Source organism: Protobothrops mucrosquamatus, unplaced genomic scaffold (genome assembly GCF_001527695.2).
Source record: "Protobothrops mucrosquamatus isolate PMUCROS unplaced genomic scaffold, P.Mucros_1.0 scaffold1522, whole genome shotgun sequence".
Classification (NCBI taxonomy): domain Eukaryota; kingdom Metazoa; phylum Chordata; class Lepidosauria; order Squamata; family Viperidae; genus Protobothrops; species Protobothrops mucrosquamatus.
Window position 1 is genome coordinate 72,025 of NW_015387694.1, and position 22,764 is coordinate 94,788.

Sequence of the window (22,764 nt, forward strand, 5' to 3'; positions counted from 1 at the left end):
GTTACAAAAGCTTGGAGAAAATACAGGAGTGAGATTATTTACCTCAAAAAGTAGAAGCGAAATGAAAAAAAACCTAAGTTTCTAGCTACAGTTTTAAACTTTCCTTCCAATAAGCATTTTCTAATCTATCTTCATCCCATTCTTTATATAAATGAGAGATTTCCCATTAACAAGCAGTTAATTTTATCCTAATTGTTTTACAAGATACTAGTTGTTCTCCTTGCTTATGTCAACTTTGTTTTCACTAAACAGGGCTGGATGTGAACCAAAATACTTCCAAACTGTAGTTAATTAAAAGGGCATTACTACATAGTAAAAACCTGAAATAATTCTCTATGTCTGTATAGGTCATAAAGGATTATTGCAAACATCTAATTTTAAATTTTAAAGGACAAAGGACAAAGACAAAAAATGGAAAGAGAGGCACACAACAAAAGCTGATTATCATCAGACAGCCAGAACATGCAAAGATGAAGTCAGGATAGCAAAGGCTCAGAACGAACAAAGACTTGCAATAGAAATCAAGGACAATAAAAAAGTTTATTCCAACATATTAACAACAAGAAAAAAATCAAGGAAACTGTAGGTCCACTAAAGAGAGAAGATGGCAAGGAAGACCTCCAAGGTCCCTTCTATTCTATTCTATTCTATTCTATTCTATTCTATTCTATTCTATTCTATTCTATTCTATTCTCTTAGTAAAAACTATTAGATGTCATAAAACCATAGAATTGGCAGTTCATCCAATCTGAACCCAGTCAGTGCAAAAATCAGAATTAAAGCATTACATTGTTTAGTTTCCACTTAAACACCTTGATGAAATGAAGCCCATCACTCACCTCTTGGTAAGTGAATCCATTTTATCTCTCCTTTAGACAAGTACTCAAAATAAGGATCTAAATCTTAAGAACTTCCATTGGGCTTTATCCTCAGTCTTATAACATCTCCCAACACTCATCACTGTCTCTATCTTTAAATTCCATTTAGAATTTCCTAGTGAGATTTGCCAAATAAGTTTACACAGGCCTATTTAAAGGGTATTTAAAGTATTTAAAGAGTAATTATAGAAAAATGAAACTTTTTTTAATGCTCAAACTGTGAACTGTGACTATTCTTTCCAAATAATCAATTGGCTTTCTATTGTATTGAATTTGATTTCCAGTTTTATTTATGCGATGACATAAATTGCATTGCTTTTAAATTTGATTATAACTTGTTTTCTGAATCCAAAGTTATGTACTTGGGAAGTATGCAATATTCAAAGTTACTCTTTGGAGTATTCAATAATCTCTGTATGTAAATAAATAAATGAGAAAACTTTTTATGTGTAACTACAATCTCATTGCTCAAACAATTTTTTTTCTGGAGACGTGTTTAATCATGATATATTTAATAAACCATAGTTTTCTGGATTCACATTAATGGTAACCATAAATAATAGTTTAGCAATTATGGTGGGGAGTCTCACAGCATGGTAAGTAGAACAAAATATATTGCATTAAATTGAATCAACAAGCCAATAATTCTTTTGGGCTTTCGATATAAAAATAGTTCGATAGTCATCAATACAAAGAATCGATAATTGAACAGGTATCCGTTGCACGTGCTCTAGCTTTGCATTTTCTGTAAGAGTGAGTTGGCTATACAAGACTGTCCAACTGTGAGACAGTGTACATGAAAGTGTTCCCTTAATTTGAATTTAGTATGCAAGTTGGATCTACACTGAAGCAGAAAAAGATTTTGACAAAGATAAAAAAGCAAGGGAATTTCCAAAGACAACAAGAAATAAAAAAAGAAAATAAATCACAGACGGTTTTTTAAAAAGAGTTTTAAGCTAAAATAAAGCGTTTGCACAAAGCAACAGAGGGGAGGTTTCCAGTTTATTACACAATGGATAGGCTTTATATAATACACATTGCTTAAAACCACAGTTCTCAGATTTCACAATTTTATATGCTTGGGCCAAGGCAGAGAGAGAAAGAGAAGAGAACTTGGGCCAATATGCATGTCTCTTTTACNACTGTTGTTATAAAATGCTATTTAGCTTTGGAAATAGACTACAGCACCTTGAAATATGTCTGGTGCTAAGCATTATTAGTGAGATTAAGTATTCTTGTCAACCTTTTAGAAACTGGCCTAATGACAATTCTTTAACAATTGTAATAAAAAATTAATATTAGCCTGATTGAATTTGGAACCATTACAGAAGGGATGGAGTAAAACTTGGTTTCCCCTTATTGTTTTGGAATCCCATTTCCCTTAGGCAGAGTAATTTTAAAAAAGGAGTAGAAGATTTGCTGGCTAGAGCAAACCAGTCTGATCTTCTGCCTCTGCATCTAAAAATTTGACAGATTAAACTTTATTAAACTATCTATAGAATAAGTGAACTTATGATTAACTTTGTAGAAAAAAACAGTATTTTGTTTTGCTTTTAATCTGATGTGCTAGTTTTATGGTTAGCTGAGCTCAACGTGCATGCAAACACAGCTGTCCTCTCAGTATTATCATTGAAGTAAATCTCTGGCTACATCTCCTGTGCAAACTAAGTTAACCTTTGGAGGAGAAAGAAAAAGCAGACTGATGTCTCAAGGGGTAGATCAAGTGAAGCTTCCTTATGGCATTCACATAGCAGGTAATAAAAGACACTGCTTGACTACATTTCTTTGTGAATAGACTAATGAGACATTATAGGCCTATTTAAAAGAGGCTATCTTGGTGAGGACCATTTCCTGAGATGAAATTTGTTGAAGGCTAAAATTGGATCCCTTCCTTCATAAGCATAAGACTCTGAAATAAAGCCTGAGGATTTTAATTTATTGTTATTGTTGGCATCCTTTCCTTGTACTAAACAAAAGTCTACTAAATATTCACTGAAAGGTCATTCAGGGGCTATCATTAAAAAGTGCTGACTGAAGGGTCAGAAGCAGATTCTCTGAAACCGATCTAAAACAGATAGTTTGGCAACCCAGCTGAGTTTACCAACAATCATTCATCCATCAGAGAATTGCTGGCAAGTCCTTCCCTTTTTGATACATATACAATATTTATATAATACATCTGTTTTCAAAACCTGTTTGCATGTTCACATTATGCATTTTTAAACCTTTAATTTTTTGCATTAAATCTCTAATTCCACATTGGCAGAATATAGTTTATAAAGGTGTAATTGTTCTCGACTCAGGGCAAAATCTGGTATGAGGTAAGAACAAAAGCCAATGTGATGTGTTGACTATGATATTAAAGTAGAGTCAGAGAGATCTATTTTCAACTCACTGGGTGACAGGGAGCTAATTGTTCTTTCTTAGCCCAAATTACCTCAATGTGGGATATAAACAAGGGAAAGAAATGGTAAATATATCATTCTGAGCCACTGGAGGAAAAAAAAAAGTGGACATGAAAGTAATAAATAAAATAATAAATATGTAAATAAGTGGAGCTAGGATAAAGAAAGGTGATTTAATTTAATTGCACTTATGGTTAGTATAATTCAACCTTTTGTTTACTTATTAATTAGTTCCTATCATTATGTAAAATGTAATCTTTTGGAATGATTCTGGAGACTGCATCCAAAGCTGCTAGGAGCCACTTATGACTTTAGACTTCAAATGTACCTTGATGTAAGATATAAACAGACAGATAGTTATCTAGAAACAATGTTCTAAAGTCATCATTCTCTGTGCATGTATATTATCATTGTTGATTCTGTCTGTTACAAAAGCTTGGAGAAAATACAGGAGTGAGATTATTTACCTCAAAAAGTAGAAGCGAAATGAAAAAAAACCTAAGTTTCTAGCTACAGTTTTAAACTTTCCTTCCAATAAGCATTTTCTAATCTATCTTCATCCCATTCTTTATATAAATGAGAGATTTCCCATTAACAAGCAGTTAATTTTATCCTAATTGTTTTNAAAAAGAGTTTTAAGCTAAAATAAAGCGTTTGCACAAAGCAACAGAGGGGAGGTTTCCAGTTTATTACACAATGGATAGGCTTTATATAATACACATTGCTTAAAACCACAGTTCTCAGATTTCACAATTTTATATGCTTGGGCCAAGGCAGAGAGAGAAAGAGAAGAGAACTTGGGCCAATATGCATGTCTCTTTTACATGTCTGTAAATCGCTAACAGTTGCAAAACAACCACAGTACTTTAGAAACTCGTATCCTGAATGCTTAGCAGTGGTGCATACTAAGAAGTCTTACAGAATTCTGAATGTATTATACATGGACTGAATTTTCAAAGATGAATGGAAGCAAGAATCCAACTGAAATTGCATTTTAGCTTGAAAGGTTTTTTTGAAGTAAAAAACTTCAAAGTAAAAGAGGAAAACTTTTAAAACACTTGGTGAACAATGAACTGCAGGTTTCCCAGTTTAACTTTTTCTCTCTCCAAAAATACAGGTAGTCCTCGATTTACAACAGTTCATTTAGTGATGGTTCAAAGTTACAACGGCACTGAAAAAAGTGACTTATGACCATTTTTCATAGTTACAACCTTTGTAGCATGTGATTAAAATTCAGATGCTGGACAACTGGTTCATACTTATGACGGTTGCTGTGTCCCAAGGTCATGTGATCACTTTTTGCAACCTTTTGACAAGCAAAGTCAATGGGAAAGCCGGATTCACTTAACAACCTGGTTACTAAGTTATCAACTGCAGAGATTCACTTAACAACTGTGGCAAGAAAGGTTATAAAATGGGACAAAAGTCACTTAACAAATGTTTCACTTAAGAACAGAAATTTGGGGCTCAGTTGTGGTCAGAAGTCAAGGACTACCTGTATTGGATAATAATTCTATAGGGATGGTTTGTTACCAACACTTTTTTTTGCAACTTCAGATATCTCATACTGTAGGTCCCAAGTAACAACATAAAAATACACAATAATATAATAATAAAAAATATTAATATATCAAACAAATAGTTGATTTGGTGACCTAAAACCATATCGTAGATATCATGAAACAACAAACATGTCTCACATAGTTATATATATATATATACCTCTGTTACCCCAAACACAGAAAAACACAGAAAAATCATGTGATAGTGTAAGAAGCCAGATCTATGAATATTTTTGGAGAGAAAGCAAGTTAAACTGGGAAAGCTAGTTTAACTTGACAAATATATAATACAGTAAACGGGAATTTGGGGAAACTTAGGGAATTTCGTTACTTATATGGAAACTTCTTCCCCTTGCCTTGGTAATGAGCTAGTAACAGAGTTTATGACAGAGACATAGCAGAAAACCAATTTGTAGTGTAAAGGTATATGTCAATGCTGATTTATCTGGATTGAAAGTTGTATTACTTTTGGTGCTTATTAAAGGATTAACTATAAGATACAATTTTTTTCAATATATTCTCTGCTTATACTGTATATTTGCAAATAAAGCAGTTATTATAAACTTCTGTAGTTGAAAGGCAATTAAATCCAATGAGGAACCTTTAATACTGGCTTTAAAAGATTTTCCTGGAGGTAAGGAATTTATAAATCAGTTTAAACTGGCCCATCATTCTGTTCTTCCAAAGCTTCCTTTAAAAAAAAAAGCTGGAAAATATGTATTCATTCACATCTGTCCTAAATTATATAGCCTTGTATGGAACTATCCCAAATTTATATTTACATATTTCTTTCTCATTCATTTCCAATTAAGCCAGCCTAATGCATTTCAGGTTTTTATATATGCTAATAAAGTATATACTTTAACAAATAAATTCACTCTTCATAAAACTCACGCTCTTTATGCATTTTCCATTTATATGCTCTTTTGTGCTATTTTTGAAATAAATTTTATTCAGTGCTTCCCATCTGTGGCTCAAAAGCATTTGCAAATTGCATCATTTTATTCCCACAATGGACTTCTATTATATTCCTGTTCTAGAGAGAAATTTTGAACTAATAAAAGAACCAGGGGTGAGAACTTCAGAATTCAATTCTGTGGGAATCTTTTATAGAAGAAATTAAAAGATACCATAAAGAAAACTTGTTACCATAGAGCCATTATGATGCTCAACAGCACTGATGACATTACTTAGTTGGCTGCCCACCAGTGTCAGATACAAACCTCCAATATACTACACAACTGGATGGAAAATAGCTCAACAAAAGTGACTCAAAAATGACATGGGTAATGATAATGGATGCTCACCTTAGACTAAACAAATACTAGCATACCATAGATAACATCAAAGAGAAACTGAAACAAATCATGACCCCAGAACACACAAAAATGTTGATAACCACTACTGAGAATATCTGTAAAACAAACTGAAAAAAAGAAAATAAATTCCAAACCAAACAGCTCAAGCTAAACCTCAGAACAAGAAGTACCTGGAGCCCAAGAAGGGGGGGGGGGTGTCAACATTTTCCAAAGCACCAGAAGTCAAGACAAGAAATAATGGATGGAAACTAATCACAGAGAGAAGCAACCGGGAATTAAGAAGAAACTTCCTAACAGTGAGAATAATTAACCAGTGGAACAGCTTGCCTTCAGAAGTTGTAGGTGCTTCTTCACTGGATGTATTTAAGAAGAGATTGGACAGCCACTCATCTCAAATTGTATGGAGGTTCCTGCTTAAGACCTCCAGGTCCCTTCCAGCTCTATTCTGATTCCAAATGAGTAGTCAACATGTCCAGCTGCTCACTATCCACTGAAATATTCCCCAGAAAGGTCTCAGTTATAACACAGACAACACTAATTAGTTTAATGTCACAAAACGTTTTATATCCATCAACCCAGAACTAGTGAAAGAATCTATGGCAGCAGTACTACATGACACATCAGACCTAAATGAACTCATTAAGATCAAAATACCCACAATCATGAACCTTATCAATCTCTCCCTCTTGCCTACTTTTAATGGGATGAAAAAATATACCAACAAATTAAAGGTACATCCACGGTTCACCACTTCAGAATTCATAGCTGAGTCTGTAATGCAGTGTCTAGAAACTATAGTAATCCAACACATTCAAGCAAAAGCATGGATCCAGTATGTAGAGGACACCTTCATTTGTAATACAAAAGAAAACTAGAGAAGGCACATTAAACTATCAACAATTTATTCAAAGAAATACAATTCACAAGGGAAGGAGAAAACAGTATGCTCCCCTTCCTGAATAATCTCATTAGCTGAAAATTAGAAATATGAATCTATAGAAAAACAATCCATACTAACCAATTACCAATTTAACATCCCACTATAGAACAACTACCATAATACAATCTTTGAAAAAGATAATACTACCATATGTCAAAAATATCTCAGAAACAACCAAGACTATTACAACCCTATAGACACATAACCTAACTAAATGCCTGAAAAAATATCTCAGAAACAACCAAGACTATTACAACCCTATAGACACATAACCTAACTAAATCCCTGAAAAAATATCTCATATAAACCAAAAGACCCAATAGTCCAAGAAGAAGAAAAAACAGGAGTCATGTACAACACATAGTGTAAGGCAGGCATGTCAAACTCGCGATGTCACGTGACATCGTGTGACGTATCATGACTTTTTCCCCATTGCTGGCAATGGGCTGGATGCAGTTTTGGCGTGATGCATCCGGCCTGTGGCCAGCAGTTTGACATGCCTGGTGTGAGGTGTCAGTTTTAAAAATGAATGTGGCTGTAGCCATTTTCCCTATTCATTTTTGGTTGACACATAGAAAGGGGGAGGGGGGATTGCCAGGTGCTTGGCTAGTCAAAATATTCTTTTGTCCCATGAGAACCAAGGTCATTGGCTGCTCCCGAGACTGCAGGCTGGGTGTTTTGTGAAAAGCCCGCCAAGAAGATATATTGGGGAACGTAGTTGCTTGCATAGCTTTAGAGGTGGGATTTCTTAACTTTGTATTGGGGAATTGTTACGTGTGTCTTCAGACTTGGTTTCACTTTTGATGTGCTGATACTTTGTAACTAATAAACATGTTCTTCGAGGAATTTCCAAGCCTCGGAATTCTGCTTTATTTGTCTCTGTCTATCAGAACCTTGACATACAGTAGTGGCCAAAATTGTGGAAACCTTTTGGGAAAAGTGTACAGTAGAAATGCCACCTTTGGTTAAGTTTCCACCATTTTTTCTTCTAATTTCTTTATAACTGTAGCTTTGTTCATTCAATAATACTATTTTACATCGCTTTCTGGGCAACCAGTCAACTCTTTGCACTATTAATTTAATTTTATTACGTTTTACAAGCTCACTAAATGAAAGAACACAAAAAATCCAACCAACTTGATAGAGATCACATAACACAAATGTTCTCCTCTCAGCTTCAATACATGACATCAATAACTGAATCCTACTGTGATCTTATTGGCTCATTGCCAAAACAAGATGACACTTGATTGGCTCTCTAAACACTCATGCTCATTGGCTACAATCAGATGAAGGAAAGTTACCTGATATCAACCTAAGGAAGTTGTGCTTCCTTTTTCTGGTTATTTGGCTATAACCTTGCATAGAATACAATACAGATAATTGAACAAACTTTGTTGCATTACATTCTTGATTAAATTATCTTTCCATTGATATATAATTTTATAGTACTACTCCCCCCCAAAAAAGTGGTGTTATTAGCCATCAAACTTCAAAAATACACATTTCCTAAAAGGTTCCACAATTTTGGCCATTACTGTAAGGACTATAACAGCCACTATGTAGGAACAAGCAGAAGACCTGCCGAGTGCATCCATGAACACCAACTAGCAGTTCAAAGACAATGAAAACTCACAACACATAGAAAGACTCAACCATAGTTTCAATTGGGAAATCATAATCATCCTAGACCAAGCTAAATCCAAAAACCCAAGACAATTATTGGAAGCCTGGCATTCAGATAAATCAGCTATCAATAAACAGAGAAACAACCCATATTTACACAGCATTCAAAAGAGACAATAAAAAAAGCTAAGATGGAAACACAAAGATCAGAACACATCATCTTCAACATCTAGATAAGTAGGAATTATCACCAGTCAAACAAGCAAGGAGAAAACAATAACCTAATCAAAGAACTATCAATGAGAAAACAAAACCCCCACCAATACTGGCAGGATAAGCTACTGTATATAAACAGGGAGCAAATCCCATATTTACCTGCAATGATTATGGTACCTAGTCAGGTAATGAAACTGTGCAAGCAAACAATCAAGCTCAAAGAACACCAAGGATTCCACAATTCAACCCTGAGCTACATATATACTTTTCTATAGAGCCATGTCTGATTATCAGCTACAAATGTTCATTTAGAATTTCAATAATACATTTTAGTTCAGACTTACTTAGGGCCAAAGTTACTGTCCAATGAAACACATAATGTATATTCTTATTCTGCTCCACCCCCAAGTTTTCAAATAGCAATACTGAGCCCATTAATTGGGATGAAGGTTTGGGAGAAGAGGATAAACTTTTTCCATCTTTATTTATTTTTTTTTTCTTTTTAATCTCTCTCACTTGCTATTTTGCCCAGACTCTAGTCAATTGAAACCTGGAGCTGAAAATCACAAGGATCTGGCCAATCAGAAGTAACCAACAGTTACAAAAATGAAAACTAAAGGGACAGTTACAAGAACTGGAATTTTTTTAAGAATTTCAAGTACGAGTAAGTAGTTGAAAACTGAAGCCATTTGTTGTTAAATGAACAACTATACATTTTTTCAGTATTTACTGACATATGAAAGGGCTGGAAGCAGCTGGAGAAAATAGATAGGTTCATATGTAAGATTATATCTTTTTTTTCCAGTTTCACTCTCTGGGGCAAAATATCAGTGAATGAAGGAAATTCTTCCTTCCTTCCATTATTCTACAGTATTTGTGCAGAGATGTCTCTCTTTGCTGTTATAATAATTCTTTTGAAACAGATGGCATCCTATCACATAACATCACACACAAAAGGTACTGTGGGTGATAAACATATGGCTGCTAATAGCTATGAAAACAAGTTCATTTTTCTTCTTTAAAAACATGAGAAATCCTTCAACTTTACAGTGCCAAAATATATCCTCTCTCATTTTGCCATTTGAAAATATTATAGGAATATGTTACCCCAGATAGCTATTCTTCAAAACTTCTGTAAGTCTTCTGTGCTTTCCCATCTAATACAAACTATCACACTGGATATATCCTCTCATTCTTTGCTAATACTTTAGACTATATAAAATAAAGAGTTATAATCAGTTGATTTAATATAATTTATGTTATGAAATAATTAAAAATACATATGATCTTTAAACCTCCCTTTAAAGCGTCTAGCAAATTTCATTGACACTATTGACAATACGGTAGTATGATTTCCTATCATTCTGAAGTTTGAGATGCACCAAGAAATGTTTTTCCTTTATCACTTTATAAGTATAAAGTGGCAAAAATACGTAACATTCCTTCCTTCTCATAACCAGATTCTCAGCACATTAACAGAGCCGTATCTTTAAAGCTGTTCAGAAACTCTAAAATAGGCCTCACCAATGAAAACAGCTAAAGTAGCATCAGCAACCACCACCACCATTACTATTTTTTTTTCAAAAGACCAACTATCCTAGAAATCCTTGAAAAATATATATTATTCTCTTATTCATTGTGGTCCCACTAAAATCATAGATACAATCTTGCTTACTCATACTGGAACCCAATTTTCATGCATACAATCTGAATGAGGAGAAATATTTTGGGGACCAAAGGATTGCCTCCATCTTTTGACAGCTACAGTAGGTTCCTCTGAGCTTCAGTTTTATTAAAATGAAATGAATAAATCAAAAGGAAATTGATTTATTACTGTCTCTGGCTGTGGCATATATTTTTGGTCCGTATTTAACGTATGGGAACAACTTTTCTGGTTTTAGTTAAAGGTGGCAAATAGTATTAATGAGATAAACAGTTATTTTAAAAAGTTATCTGTTAATTCTTAAAAAGCCAGACAGGTTGCTTTGTCTTTGTTGGGATCTTTTGAGATTGCCTGGTGATTTCCTTGAGACCTCTCAGATGGTCTCAACAAACACAGAGAGTTTTTAATACGTTGCAATTGTTAATTGGTAAGTTACTTAGTATCTGTCTTACATGTAACCTTACCTATAGAATCAACCTATCTTCCCTTCCGCTTTCCCTACCTCATCTTAACCCACTTTAATTCCTACATCAATCTGGTTACTCTATGCATCTGATGAACTGAGCTCCTGGCTCCAAAATGCCTTTTAATAAAATGTGTTGACTAGAAAAGGTGCTACCAGACACCCGGTTTTTTGTTGCCATACATTAACCTGGATCTCTTAGTACAATCTCAACAGAATACTGAGGTATCAATTGACTACAGTTGGAGGAAATTACAGTTAACTACAAAGGAGGAAACTAGAGAAGGGAGGATTAGACTGAATAAGGACTAACCTGAATTTAAGAAAATTCAAATTCTCAAATACAATCTAGCTAGAAACTGTTGCTTATGTATAAAAATAATTGTTTTACCCAATATTCAAACTACAATGCTTATAAAGATGAATACATAACACTATTCATGCTTACATAACATTATTCAAGTAAACCAGAGGGTTTTAGTAAAAAACACCACCGCAGGGAGAGTATACAGTATATAGGTAGTCCTTGCTTACTAACAAGCTCATTTAATGACTTTTTAAAGTTACAATGGTGTAAAAACTCGGCTGTACTGTGATTGATGTATTGAAATGAATATATATTTTTATTTACTTATTAGATTTGTGTGCCTCCCATCTTGTCTAGAGGTGATTTACAAACACAAATCCTTGCATCTATTGTGGTGTTCCACAATCACATGATGGCTACTTGTGTGCTTTACAACCAGCTTCCAACAAGCAGAGTTAATAGAAAATGCACAAGTAAAATTGCAAGTGATAGTCATGTGTCTTAATAATAATAATAATAATAATGATGATGATGATGATGATGATGATGATGATGATGATGATAAAGTTGGAAGGGACCTCGGAGATCATCTAGTCCAACCTCCTGCTCAGGCAGGAAGTCCTATACCATTTCAGACAAATGGCTGTCCAGTTTCTTCTTAAAAACTTCCAGTGTTGGCGCATTCACCGCTTCTGGAGGCAGGTTGTTCCACTTTCAGTGTTTCATTTAATAACTGAATAGGAAATGATCATGTCACTTTCTGCTGACTGACCACAGCGTCTAGTAATAGAATTGTTGATACCAATGTAGTAGCTAAATAAAGACTACTTATATGTTTGCGGATTGCAATTTTTAAAAAGTATAACTGAAATACAGAATTCCTCAAACAGGTTTTCTTTACCCCAATGTATCAGTTTGACATAACAGCACATAATGGAAAATGAATCTTACTTACCCTATTACAATACAAGAGACAGCTGTTCCTAAAAAAGCATATGCTAAAATGGATCCTAAATTGCGAAAAAAGTGTCTCTGGGAAGAAAAAAAAGATAAAAATAATCGTGTGAATGTTGTATATTTTATCATGTTATTTATTTATTTATTTATATCTCATCTCTATTATTTTTACAAATAACCCAAGGCAGCAAACCTATCCGACACACATTCCTCCTCCTATTTTTCCCACAACAGCAACTCTGTGAGGTGAGTTGGGCTGAGAAAGAGTGATTGGCCCAAGATCACCTAGCTGCCTTTCGTGGCTAAGGCAGAACTTGAACACAATCCTGCTTTCTAGCCTCGTGACTTAACTACTAGACTAAACTGTAATTGTACGCTTTAGTCAAATCCTACACTACCTTACTGGTTTCAACCACTTTTTATATTTAATTACAGTTGTCAATGCTTACGTTCCAGCAAGTAAGAAATATCTTCTCCAATACATATTTAAGGGTCTGGGCAATAAAACACATTTCTTCCAGTTGCATTGCGTAAATTACAGATAGAAGGGGCACTGCTGTTCACTTTTGGGATAGACCACTTAAATATAACCTTCCATAGAAGCAATATTGTTGAAAAGACTTTATCTGGACTATTATCTTAATTGTAATTTGAAGACTGACTTATTTTCAAAGTGTTGATATTGGTGTTGATATCAGAATTTTTATTAAACAATGGTCAGGTTATATAGTCTCAATATATCAAGAAGAGTGTAGAATATTGTGTTGTATCAAAAATTTAAATACCTTTCATTCTTTTTCATAACATTAATTGTGTGTTGTATTATTGTATTTGAAAGATCAATTTAGAAATCCTGAGTGATTTTTCCCAAAACAGAGAATGACTTGAAGTGTTTTGTGTACTGTATTGCAATATTATAATTTTAAAAATATCCAGTGAATGAATACAGCCAGGACTGAGGTCATAAACAGAGCCAAACTAATTTTTTTATGATTAGGTCTACAGATTTCCCAATTTTTATATTGCATACTTAATTTAACCAGTTGCAGGGAAAGTCTATATGGTTTAACTATTATAAAAAGAATCAAAATGGTAATTCAAAGTTGGAAACATTTTTTATTTTCTTTCTTTGATCTCTCTGGTCAAATTAAAACATTTTGGCCCTCATAATGCCCCAGTCATAGCCAGCAGACTGTCTGCCACTATTAAAAGAAACCACTTACCTTTTTTAAACTGTATCCTGCATGAAAAATAATGGGAGGTAATAGAACATTGAAGAAGATGGAAGGATCAAAGGTCATCTGCCAGAAAAAAACAAGAACAGATAAAGAAACATAAAATATTCACTAGGTGTTGTATATTTTAAAAGTATCACATTTTACATCATTAACATTTTACATCAATAACACAGATCAATATTTAAGAAAACATTTCTTTCTGATCCCTCACCTGTACTAAAATGTATAAAGAATGTCTAAAACATTCCTTATACGTACATTTTTAGTACAGGTGAAAAATGTAGAAGGAAAAAATGTATAAGACATGGAATGATAAAATAGCAAATCATGAATGAAGGCAAATACACAAGTCTCAGGATAATGTTATAGGACCCAATCTCAAGAGGTCACCGACTCAAATTGGATCCTGCAAATAGCAATTTGCAAATCTGCAAATAACAAAACACTCAAATGGATTTCAAAAGTAAAAAGAAGAATATTGCGACGTTTCATTTTCTGCAAATGCTGACTTGAAAGTGATTAAGAAAAATTTGTTTAATGTCCATCTGTGGGAACTCCTGTTAAAGCAGTGAAACTTTAGCAGCAAAGGCCTATATTTTTATGCAATTGTTATGTGACAGTTTCTGGAAGTTTGCTTGTTTGTTTATCAAATTTATTTTTAACATCTGTCTTGTAGTTCTGAAAACTCTGAGTGGCTTAAATCAAGAAAAAGCAACACATACTAGCAGTTATAAATATAAAATGGATTAACCTCACAAAAATTAAAATGAAGTTTAAAAAAAAGGTTTGGAGGTGTGAAGTGGGGTACCTTCTCTGTTAGTGTACCAACCACTTCTACCCAGCAGCTCCTTCAGGAACACACATTCCAGGTTGCCATTAACTGGCACCTGGAACCAGCCTGATATGTTTTGTTACTTAAGGCAAAGGGTATAATGTTTCTACGTCATCTATTCATGTACAGAACCCAGCTAGAGTAACAGCTGAATCTTATTTCAGTGTGGGGAATAGGGCAGGTTTTTTTCCTGCAGTCTGGGCAGCCAGCTGCTTGGGTGGCTCATGATTTTAGGGAGCAGATGTTGCCTGTATGTCAAGACTTGCAGCTTAACATAGCTGCTCCATTGTTTGGAATATTAGGGCCGTCTCTAAGAGCAGATGTGTTACCTACATGAGCATATACATTTTGGTACAAGCCCAACAAAGAATGTAAGAATGCTCCAGGGCTAAGGTGGGCAAATGAATTAACAGTGGAGTATAGAAATGTACCATGCATAAATATTCTCTGGTTTTTACTCTACCAGTTCTTATTCAATGTGATGAAAGGAAAAAATGCTTTTGAAATTTATTTCAAAACAGTAGCAATTAAATCCCTAGGGAAGACATTTGAGAGGAAAATTTCCAACTGGGGGGGGCTTCAGATTGAAGAACATGGAGAGTCACAGTAACATCAAAATGGTGGAAAGAAAATATCTTAGCCTCTTTACTTATTTGAGATTTATTTATTGCCTCAGTCCAAAATAAATTCTAGTTGATGTACAAACACAAATTAACAATAAAAATAATACCATAATGTATTAATGTATGTGATAATTAAAAAAAATGAACCAATGACTTCATACTAAATCAAACTTTTTCAAATGGTCAGGAAGTTTTTTTTTTATAAGCTTCCAGAAGGGTGAAAAGTGGGAGTCAATCTTGCTTTGAGGACCAAAATGCTCCAGAGGAGGGGAGACTTTACAACAGAAGTTATTTAATTTTTTGTGACATGACCCCTCTTCAGGAGTCTATTAAAAATTGTGAATTCCTTTTCATTTACTGTAGTGAAATTAAATCTGTAACTTTTCTGCTATCCATGTTCATAGATTCCTTGAAATCTATCCACGGATGTTCAAGATTCCCCGTTCAACTCTTGAGAGGAATTAATACAATTTTCACCCAATGCCAGCCCTGAATCCAGGTAGCCATTGGTCCAGATAATCCATTTCTATCAGAATTCTTTCTAATTTTTAAACCTCACTTTTCTCAAAACTTTCCTAAGAAGAAAGGGTTGGAAAGTGGTTATTCATTAACACTGGATCAAAGACTAGCTTTTTGAGGAGAAGATGGAGAAGTGCATTTTTCAAAGCTGTTGGAACCTATCCTTTTCTCAAAGAAGTGTTGACTGCCATGTGAATCTGACCCTTTCTCTAGCAATCTTGCTCAGTCAGATATACATGCATCACAAAGAATCAGTCCAATCTTTGAGAACCACAGACTCAAAAATCTTCTAAGTAACATGTAAAAGGATTAAATCTAATCATCTCATTAGACTCAATCAATCCAATTTTACAACTCAAGAGAAAATACAAAAACATTATCTAACCTTCAAAATGTTCAGTGATAACCATAACTTATAGCAACTGAACTTCTGGTTGGCCCTTCCCTAATATGATCTAGGACAAATTAATATCTGCCTTTTGAACGTTTTTTATTATTGTAAATCAATTTTATTTAACAAAAATATTAGTTGAAATTTCAGTAAGAGTGTTTCTACTCATTAACAGCAACATAAAATCCTTTGTTATGCTTTCTATTCCCACCCGGACCAACAGGAAATGCTTGGTACTATGGCAATGGTACTGCTTTGCCTCTAGGGACCTTTCACTTACTAGTGTTCAAGATACATAAATAAAGAGCAAACTATTGAAAGGAAATTTCATATCAGTTATCTAAATTGTTTTTTTAATCTGTATTGCCTTCACATTTTAGCAAATTATAATGTTGTCCGGTTTTGGTTTAGTGTATTGTGTGAACAGTTATCTGTGATTAAATAAACCATAATATAGTATAATGTATAAACCAGGTTACTGTCTTCTATATATTTTAGAAACATGGTAAAATAACCATGTAAAATTAAGATAGTATATCCTGTTTTACAGTAATTTTTTCAGAAATATATCTGAATAGATAGGAAAGTAGATAAAGAATTATACAAAGATGACTTGGGTTCAAATTAATAGTCTTCAGAACTTGACTGGAGGTGTAGTGATTTGAATGTAGTGAGTCTGTGCTCAGGACCCATTCTCTGGTAAAGCCTCCCCAAAATCAAGGGGACATTTGAAGAAATTGTCAGTTATGAATATGGGATGGAAGATGATTTCCCCTACTGATGGCATCCCAGTAACAAAGAATTATGGTTAGTAGTCATTACTCAGGTTGGATCTCCTGACACATCTTAGTCTTTCTAGTTGGGTGACTCTAAGGCCTTCTACAAATAATGTTCCCTTCATGCTAACTCTTAGAAAAATAAGAAATATTTTAAGACTTTTTTTCTTTCTCAATCTTAGAAACACAAAATGCAACAAAATCTTACGAAATTTCAAAGAACACAAGAGATTGTACAGCAACTGTGAAATCCTCTGTATGAAATGTTCACATAATTCATTTTTAAAATAAGCAGCATAATGTCCAGATGCACATACACAAAATTTGGGAAAAAAATGAGGAAAAAATGAAAAAAATTTAAAAAAATCTCACACAGATTTTCAAAGTTAATCAATGGTGTCTAGTGGAGTAAACTTTGAGGCTCAAAAGATATGCTATCTTAATTTTAGAAAGGATGCTGAGATGTTGTAAATCTTTCCTTCCTTGCTCTTTGCATTTGCTTGAGTGATTTTTCAAAAACTGGATTGAGCAGTAGTTGCGGAAGGAGAAGTACTGTGTTTTTTTGCTGTATTTCAAAGAACTGTGAAATAAGATCCTCTATGGCCCTGTTTCTCAACCTTAACTTTAACATGCTGGCTGAGGAATTCTGGGATTCTGTCATCTTAAATATGACAAGATTAAGAAAGACTACTTTATCGGGAGGAGATATAAGCTGGGTGTGGCCCAGAGAAAGAGAGAGAATGATGCAAGAATTCCCACAGCTGGGAAGGTCTTGAATTTCAGTGTAACAAAAGGAAAATTGCATTAGTTTTCAGTCAGTCATGTTGCAATTCAGTTGGATATAAATTGGCTCTACTTTCAACTGCTTCCAGCTTTGTAGGGGCTTGAAGCTGGCTTTAAAATAAGTCATCTTTTTGAATTTTCTTTATCATGCAAGAGCAATGCTGCTGAAAAGGTGGATAATAATAATAATAATAATAATAATAATAATAATAATAATAATAATAATAATAATAATAATAATAATAATAATAATAATAATAATAAAGTTGGAAGGAACCTATATGACCTCCAAGGTCCCTTCCAACATTATTATTATTGTTGTTGTTGTTGTTATTTATCTTTTCAGCAGCGTTGCTCTTGCATGATAAAGAAAATTTGCCTGCATTTTTTATACTTAGTTTTAATAACTATTTAACAATGTAAAACAGAAGCCCACTTTATAAAATATCATTTTAGAAGGATTTGAATTCAGCTGTAACTTCAATTTGTTTCTGCTAGATTAATAACCTTAAAAGCAAGAGTATGTCATTAGCCAAATGTTTTTGTTCCCATTAAGTGCCTTCCTTTTATGGGGTTATGATCCTAGATGAATTATTTAGTTCTGTAGCAATACAGACTACAAAATGACTTCCTTTTTTTCTTTTGTCCAGCAGAAAGCTTGAATGATAAACAGGAAGTGTAAACTCAGCATTTTTCAAAAAGTTCTGCATTCTGCTTACTTTGGTTTATTAAACTAATGTCAACTAGCTGGCCATTAACAGCAAAAGTACATTTTGCTGCATTGACATCTTTATGAGAGGAAATTGGGAACAAGAACTTTTATAATTGTTTGTACTGACAAATTCAAATCGTATATTAATCTGAAAATTAAACCAAGAGAAGCATTTTATTCACCTTTCTTCTGTAGCATGAGGCAGAATAATGACATGCCTTTTATTCAAAAATTGCAACATGCTCATAGCTTCAAATATAGCTTGGTGAAGAATGGCCCAGCAAAAAGGAAACTGGTACACTTTTAAGAAGCCAGATGTTCAAATTCTCAAAATCAGAAAATTATTATTGTAATCTACTTTCTGTAGTTGGTTTGCTATTTTATTTACTTATTGGAATTTCCTTTATTAAAAAGAAAGAAAAAGGATTACAAAGAGGACAATGAAATTTCAGATATTGTTTCCTAAATATTTTAGCCTTCTATAAGGCTAAAGCAGGTCACTCAGAATGTAACAGGGAAAATAACTGAGCAATTCAAATGAAAGAGAAGCCTCAGAGTGGTTTAGGCTTAGGAACCAGCAGGCTTTTTTTGTTTGTTTCTTTGTTTTTGTCTTGATGGGTCACAGGTTCCTGAAGAGAGTGAATGGTGAAACTTAAACTAGGAAGACTGAGAAGCAGCATTTTATCTTACAGAGATTAATAGCTTCTTTCTAATTTTTTGCATGACATGACTTCCATGTAAAATCTTCTCATATTCACCACAGCCTTTGAAGTGTGAAAGCAGGAAGGATGAAATAGATGTGCTTATTTACTTATTGCAAATAGACAATTAAGATGGGTAATAAACTTCTTGGGCTGCACATTTAAATCACTCTGATTCTCTTCTTAGGAGCATTATAATTAATCAGAAATAACAATAATATAAGATTACCTACACTGAGAAGATGTTATCTTACCTTTTGCAGCATTGCGTTCCCTTGGTGTGCATTGACATTAAGTTGGCTAATTTCCCTTCTGTACTGATATTCATACACTTGATTTGTGATGTTGACAAGCAGGGTGGGTAAGCCAGGCTTGAGTTTATCACAGCTATAGACATTTCCAATTTCAAAGTCAGATGGAGCTGTGGCATACCGTAAAATTAATCCCATGATGAGACCTAGAAAGGCAAGAGACAGTCCATGAAAATGAAAGGTTTTTCCCCAAAGCAAAATGGATGCATATGCACATACATGAGGGACAGCTGGGAGTAGCTTTGGAAGCAGCTACTCAGGGGATACTCTACAAAGCACCTACTTTTGTATCAGTTATTTGCCCCACATAGTTTGAAGCACTTCTTTCAAGTGATTTGCACAGCATCATGGCATATCAAAGCACAATACCAATAAATACCCATTCTCTTTTTAAAAAAGCATTTTGTGACACATGTAAATTGTGTTAAAAATAATGAATAATGAAGCATTTCCCCCTGAATACTACATTCCTGCCTTTTTCTTTTGATTTTTTAAAATTAAATATTACTTACAAACAAAATTTCCCAATTAGTATGGCCAAAAGTAGAATTATGGAAGTTATAGTCCCTATAGATCAGTGGTTCTCAACCTTTTTAATGCCGCGACCCCCAACCGGTTGTAAGTCGAGGACTAAACTGGTCGTAAGTCGAGGACTAAACTGGTCATAAGTCGAGGACTACCCAACCGGTCGTAAGTCGAGGACTTTCCCTGCCCGGGAGCACCGCGCATGCGTGGTTCCGCCCCCTGCGCCAGCCGAGGCGTAGCTGGCAAGTGGCAGAGACGGAGCAGGCCAACCACCAGCTGGCCCAGCTCAAGGGAGGTAAGGCACCCGCCAGAAAAGGTGAAAAAAATGGCGGACAGCCTTGCTTGGCGACCCCCGTGAAATGGTCGATCGACCCCAAATGGGGTCACGACCCATAGGTTGAGAACCACTGCTATAGATGATAGCACAAAGCTGGAGAAGACTTTTTTTTTTAAAAAAAAGGAAAAGCTCAGGTCATCAGGTTGCCTGTTGACCTTTAATTACAGAATTAAATGAGTAACAAACCCATAGTTCTTAAAAGTTTGTGTGATATATAATATTCCATTTATAGAATTCCATCCATGCTATTTTCAAAAATGAAAATGCAAATCTTTAGATCAATATAGAAGCTCTACTAATTTTAGATATATTGCCTACAATTTTTATGATAGTACAATATGCCTATAGATTGAGATCTCTGCAAACAAGACTCAGATTTTGATAGCAAGGAGGAGACAACCCACAGATCAATTGTCTGTGATATCCAGGTGTACTTATCTATTCTGACTTTGATCAGGAATAAGTATTTCATTTTCAAATGAAAAAGTTATTTTATTTTTCATGCTTTTCTTTCTGGTTGATCAGTAACAGACTTGAACTTTAAAAATAACACACCTCTTCCTTTATACTTCAAAGTTCAAACTATTATCATATGTAATAAAACTATTATAGGTCTGCATGAAAATATATTAGCAGTAGCAATAGCACTTAGACTTATATACCTCTTCATAGTGTTTTAGAGCACTCTCTAAGTGGTTTACATAGTCAGCATAGTCAGTTTGCCCCCAACAAACTGGGTCCTCATTTTACCAACTTTGGAATGATGGGAGGCTGAGTTAACCTTGAGCTGTCAAGATCAAACTCCTGGCAGTGGGCAGAATCAGCCTAAAACACTGCATTCTAACCACTCTGCCACCATAGCTCACCTTAGTTTACATTCAGCCCATTTCTTGCATCCCCATTTTTAGAAGTATTTATTTTGAACTGTATTAGCTGCTAAGAAAATCACTGCTATTATAACAGGCAAAAGAACAAACCTATATATTTCAGGACTTTTGAAATGATATTGTTGCTTCCAATTTGGATCTGAGCCTGGTGCCAATGCCAATGAAGAACAGTAGACACGAGATGCAGGTTTTGTTTCCTTTTATTGAAGCACTTTAGAAAAAGGGGTCCCAGCCAGCAAAATGCCAGGACCCAGAACAAGGATTAAGAAAGCTTTTTACAATTTCACTAAAGCAGAAGGAGGGGCAAGATATAAGAAATATCATCTAATAAAGATTTTAGTAATGATATAACAATTGTCCTATTGGTCTCTAGCCGTCCCTATTCCTAAGACTCGGCCAATGAAAACTTCAGGAGTTATCTAATACACATTCAATTTGCTCCCTATTCCTAACTTCTAGCTGAGGTATACAGGATGTGTAATTCTTTGTAACTGTTATCAGTCCTCTAACCACTTAGAATTGTTACAAGTGTTACACGTGCATATTCTCTGTGAATAAGCATTCTTTGTTCTTGCAGACAGATTCCACAATTACAGGCATCCCAGTTTTCTTTCAAGTGCATGCCATAGCCTTTAGTAGACAGCCCATCAATATGTGCAGCAAATTGCCATGTAAAAAAAAATTGATTGAACTATATTCTTTTGGTAAAAATGTCTCTGATCAGATTTTTTATGAAATTAGAAAGTATTATTAAAACTAGAATTATAATTTTATTACCAAGAAGAAATACTGTTTGTCAAGAGTTAAGGAATAAATAATGATTCTATAATTCATTGGTACACCTGTGGTATATCTTCTGTTAGGGTAATCACAGATAAATGAAGAATGAATAGGAAATCAGGCAGGACAAATCCACTTCCTTTCCATAATGTTCATATGTTTTCAGGGACAACTTTATTTTACTCTCTAATGATTTGCTGAATAAGACAGGGTTACATCATTACGTTAAGGCAATTTGTTTGATTATAATATTAGGCTAAACTAATAATAGTAACAGGATCAATTAAATCAGAATTGCTGATTCAGGTACAACACAAAACAAAATAAATATCAGCCCACTTCTTACCATACCTTACATTATTGTAAAGAAACCAATCCATTCATGAATATTTCAGAGGCACAACAATGGGGATGCAACAGGCAGTAACTCAATAGCATGTTGAATTTGGAAAGAAATAGGAAAGTGTTCAGGTCTAAACACTTCTATAGTTTTTCTATATTTCTTCTTAAAACATTTATTTTTAAAAAGCAAGGTACAAGAAATAAAAAAGATATACTTCATAAAACATAATCCTTTGTTAAAATATGATTCAAGCAAAAATAATTGTGAAATAACTAATGTGATGGCAAACAATTATTTAATATTTTCTCTTAATGAATTTATTTGCATTCAACTTATTCTTTAACAGGACTCATAAAATACTCCAATATGAATATATTCCTGACTTCCATCATGATTACATTTTGGTTTCATTATTTTATTGCACTAAGACCATGGTGGTAATCCATTATGCAGGAGTGGAGGTTGTGCTCTTGAACTTAAGTGACAAAATGAGGTGTTTTTAGTTTTCAAAATCAGGATACGGATGGAAGTGGAAGGCTTCTATGAGGCATCTGCTCCAATTTCTATCCTTAATATGCCCTTAATTCCATGGCAAATGTTCAAACATCTAATTTAAATGGCATCATTTCCAGATTTTGAATTATTTTGAAATACACAAATAAAAACATTC

The 22,764-nt window shown here is 34.1% G+C and overlaps 1 protein-coding gene across 1 annotated transcript in view; it reads right to left on the reverse strand.

Annotated features, from left to right (window-relative positions):
* LOC107293169 (sodium/hydrogen exchanger 9) overlaps positions 1–22,764 on the reverse strand; it is a gene marked incomplete at its 3' end in the record, with an annotated part of 98,060 nt that overhangs the window by 71,802 nt on the left and 3,494 nt on the right. Inside the window, exons 2-4 of the mRNA XM_015822312.2 lie at positions 19,166–19,368; positions 13,560–13,637; positions 12,335–12,411 (exon numbers count right to left, since the gene is read on the reverse strand). Coding sequence (XP_015677798.1) covers positions 12,335–12,411; positions 13,560–13,637; positions 19,166–19,368 — 358 coding nt within the window. The remainder of the gene's footprint in view (positions 1–12,334; positions 12,412–13,559; positions 13,638–19,165; positions 19,369–22,764) is intronic.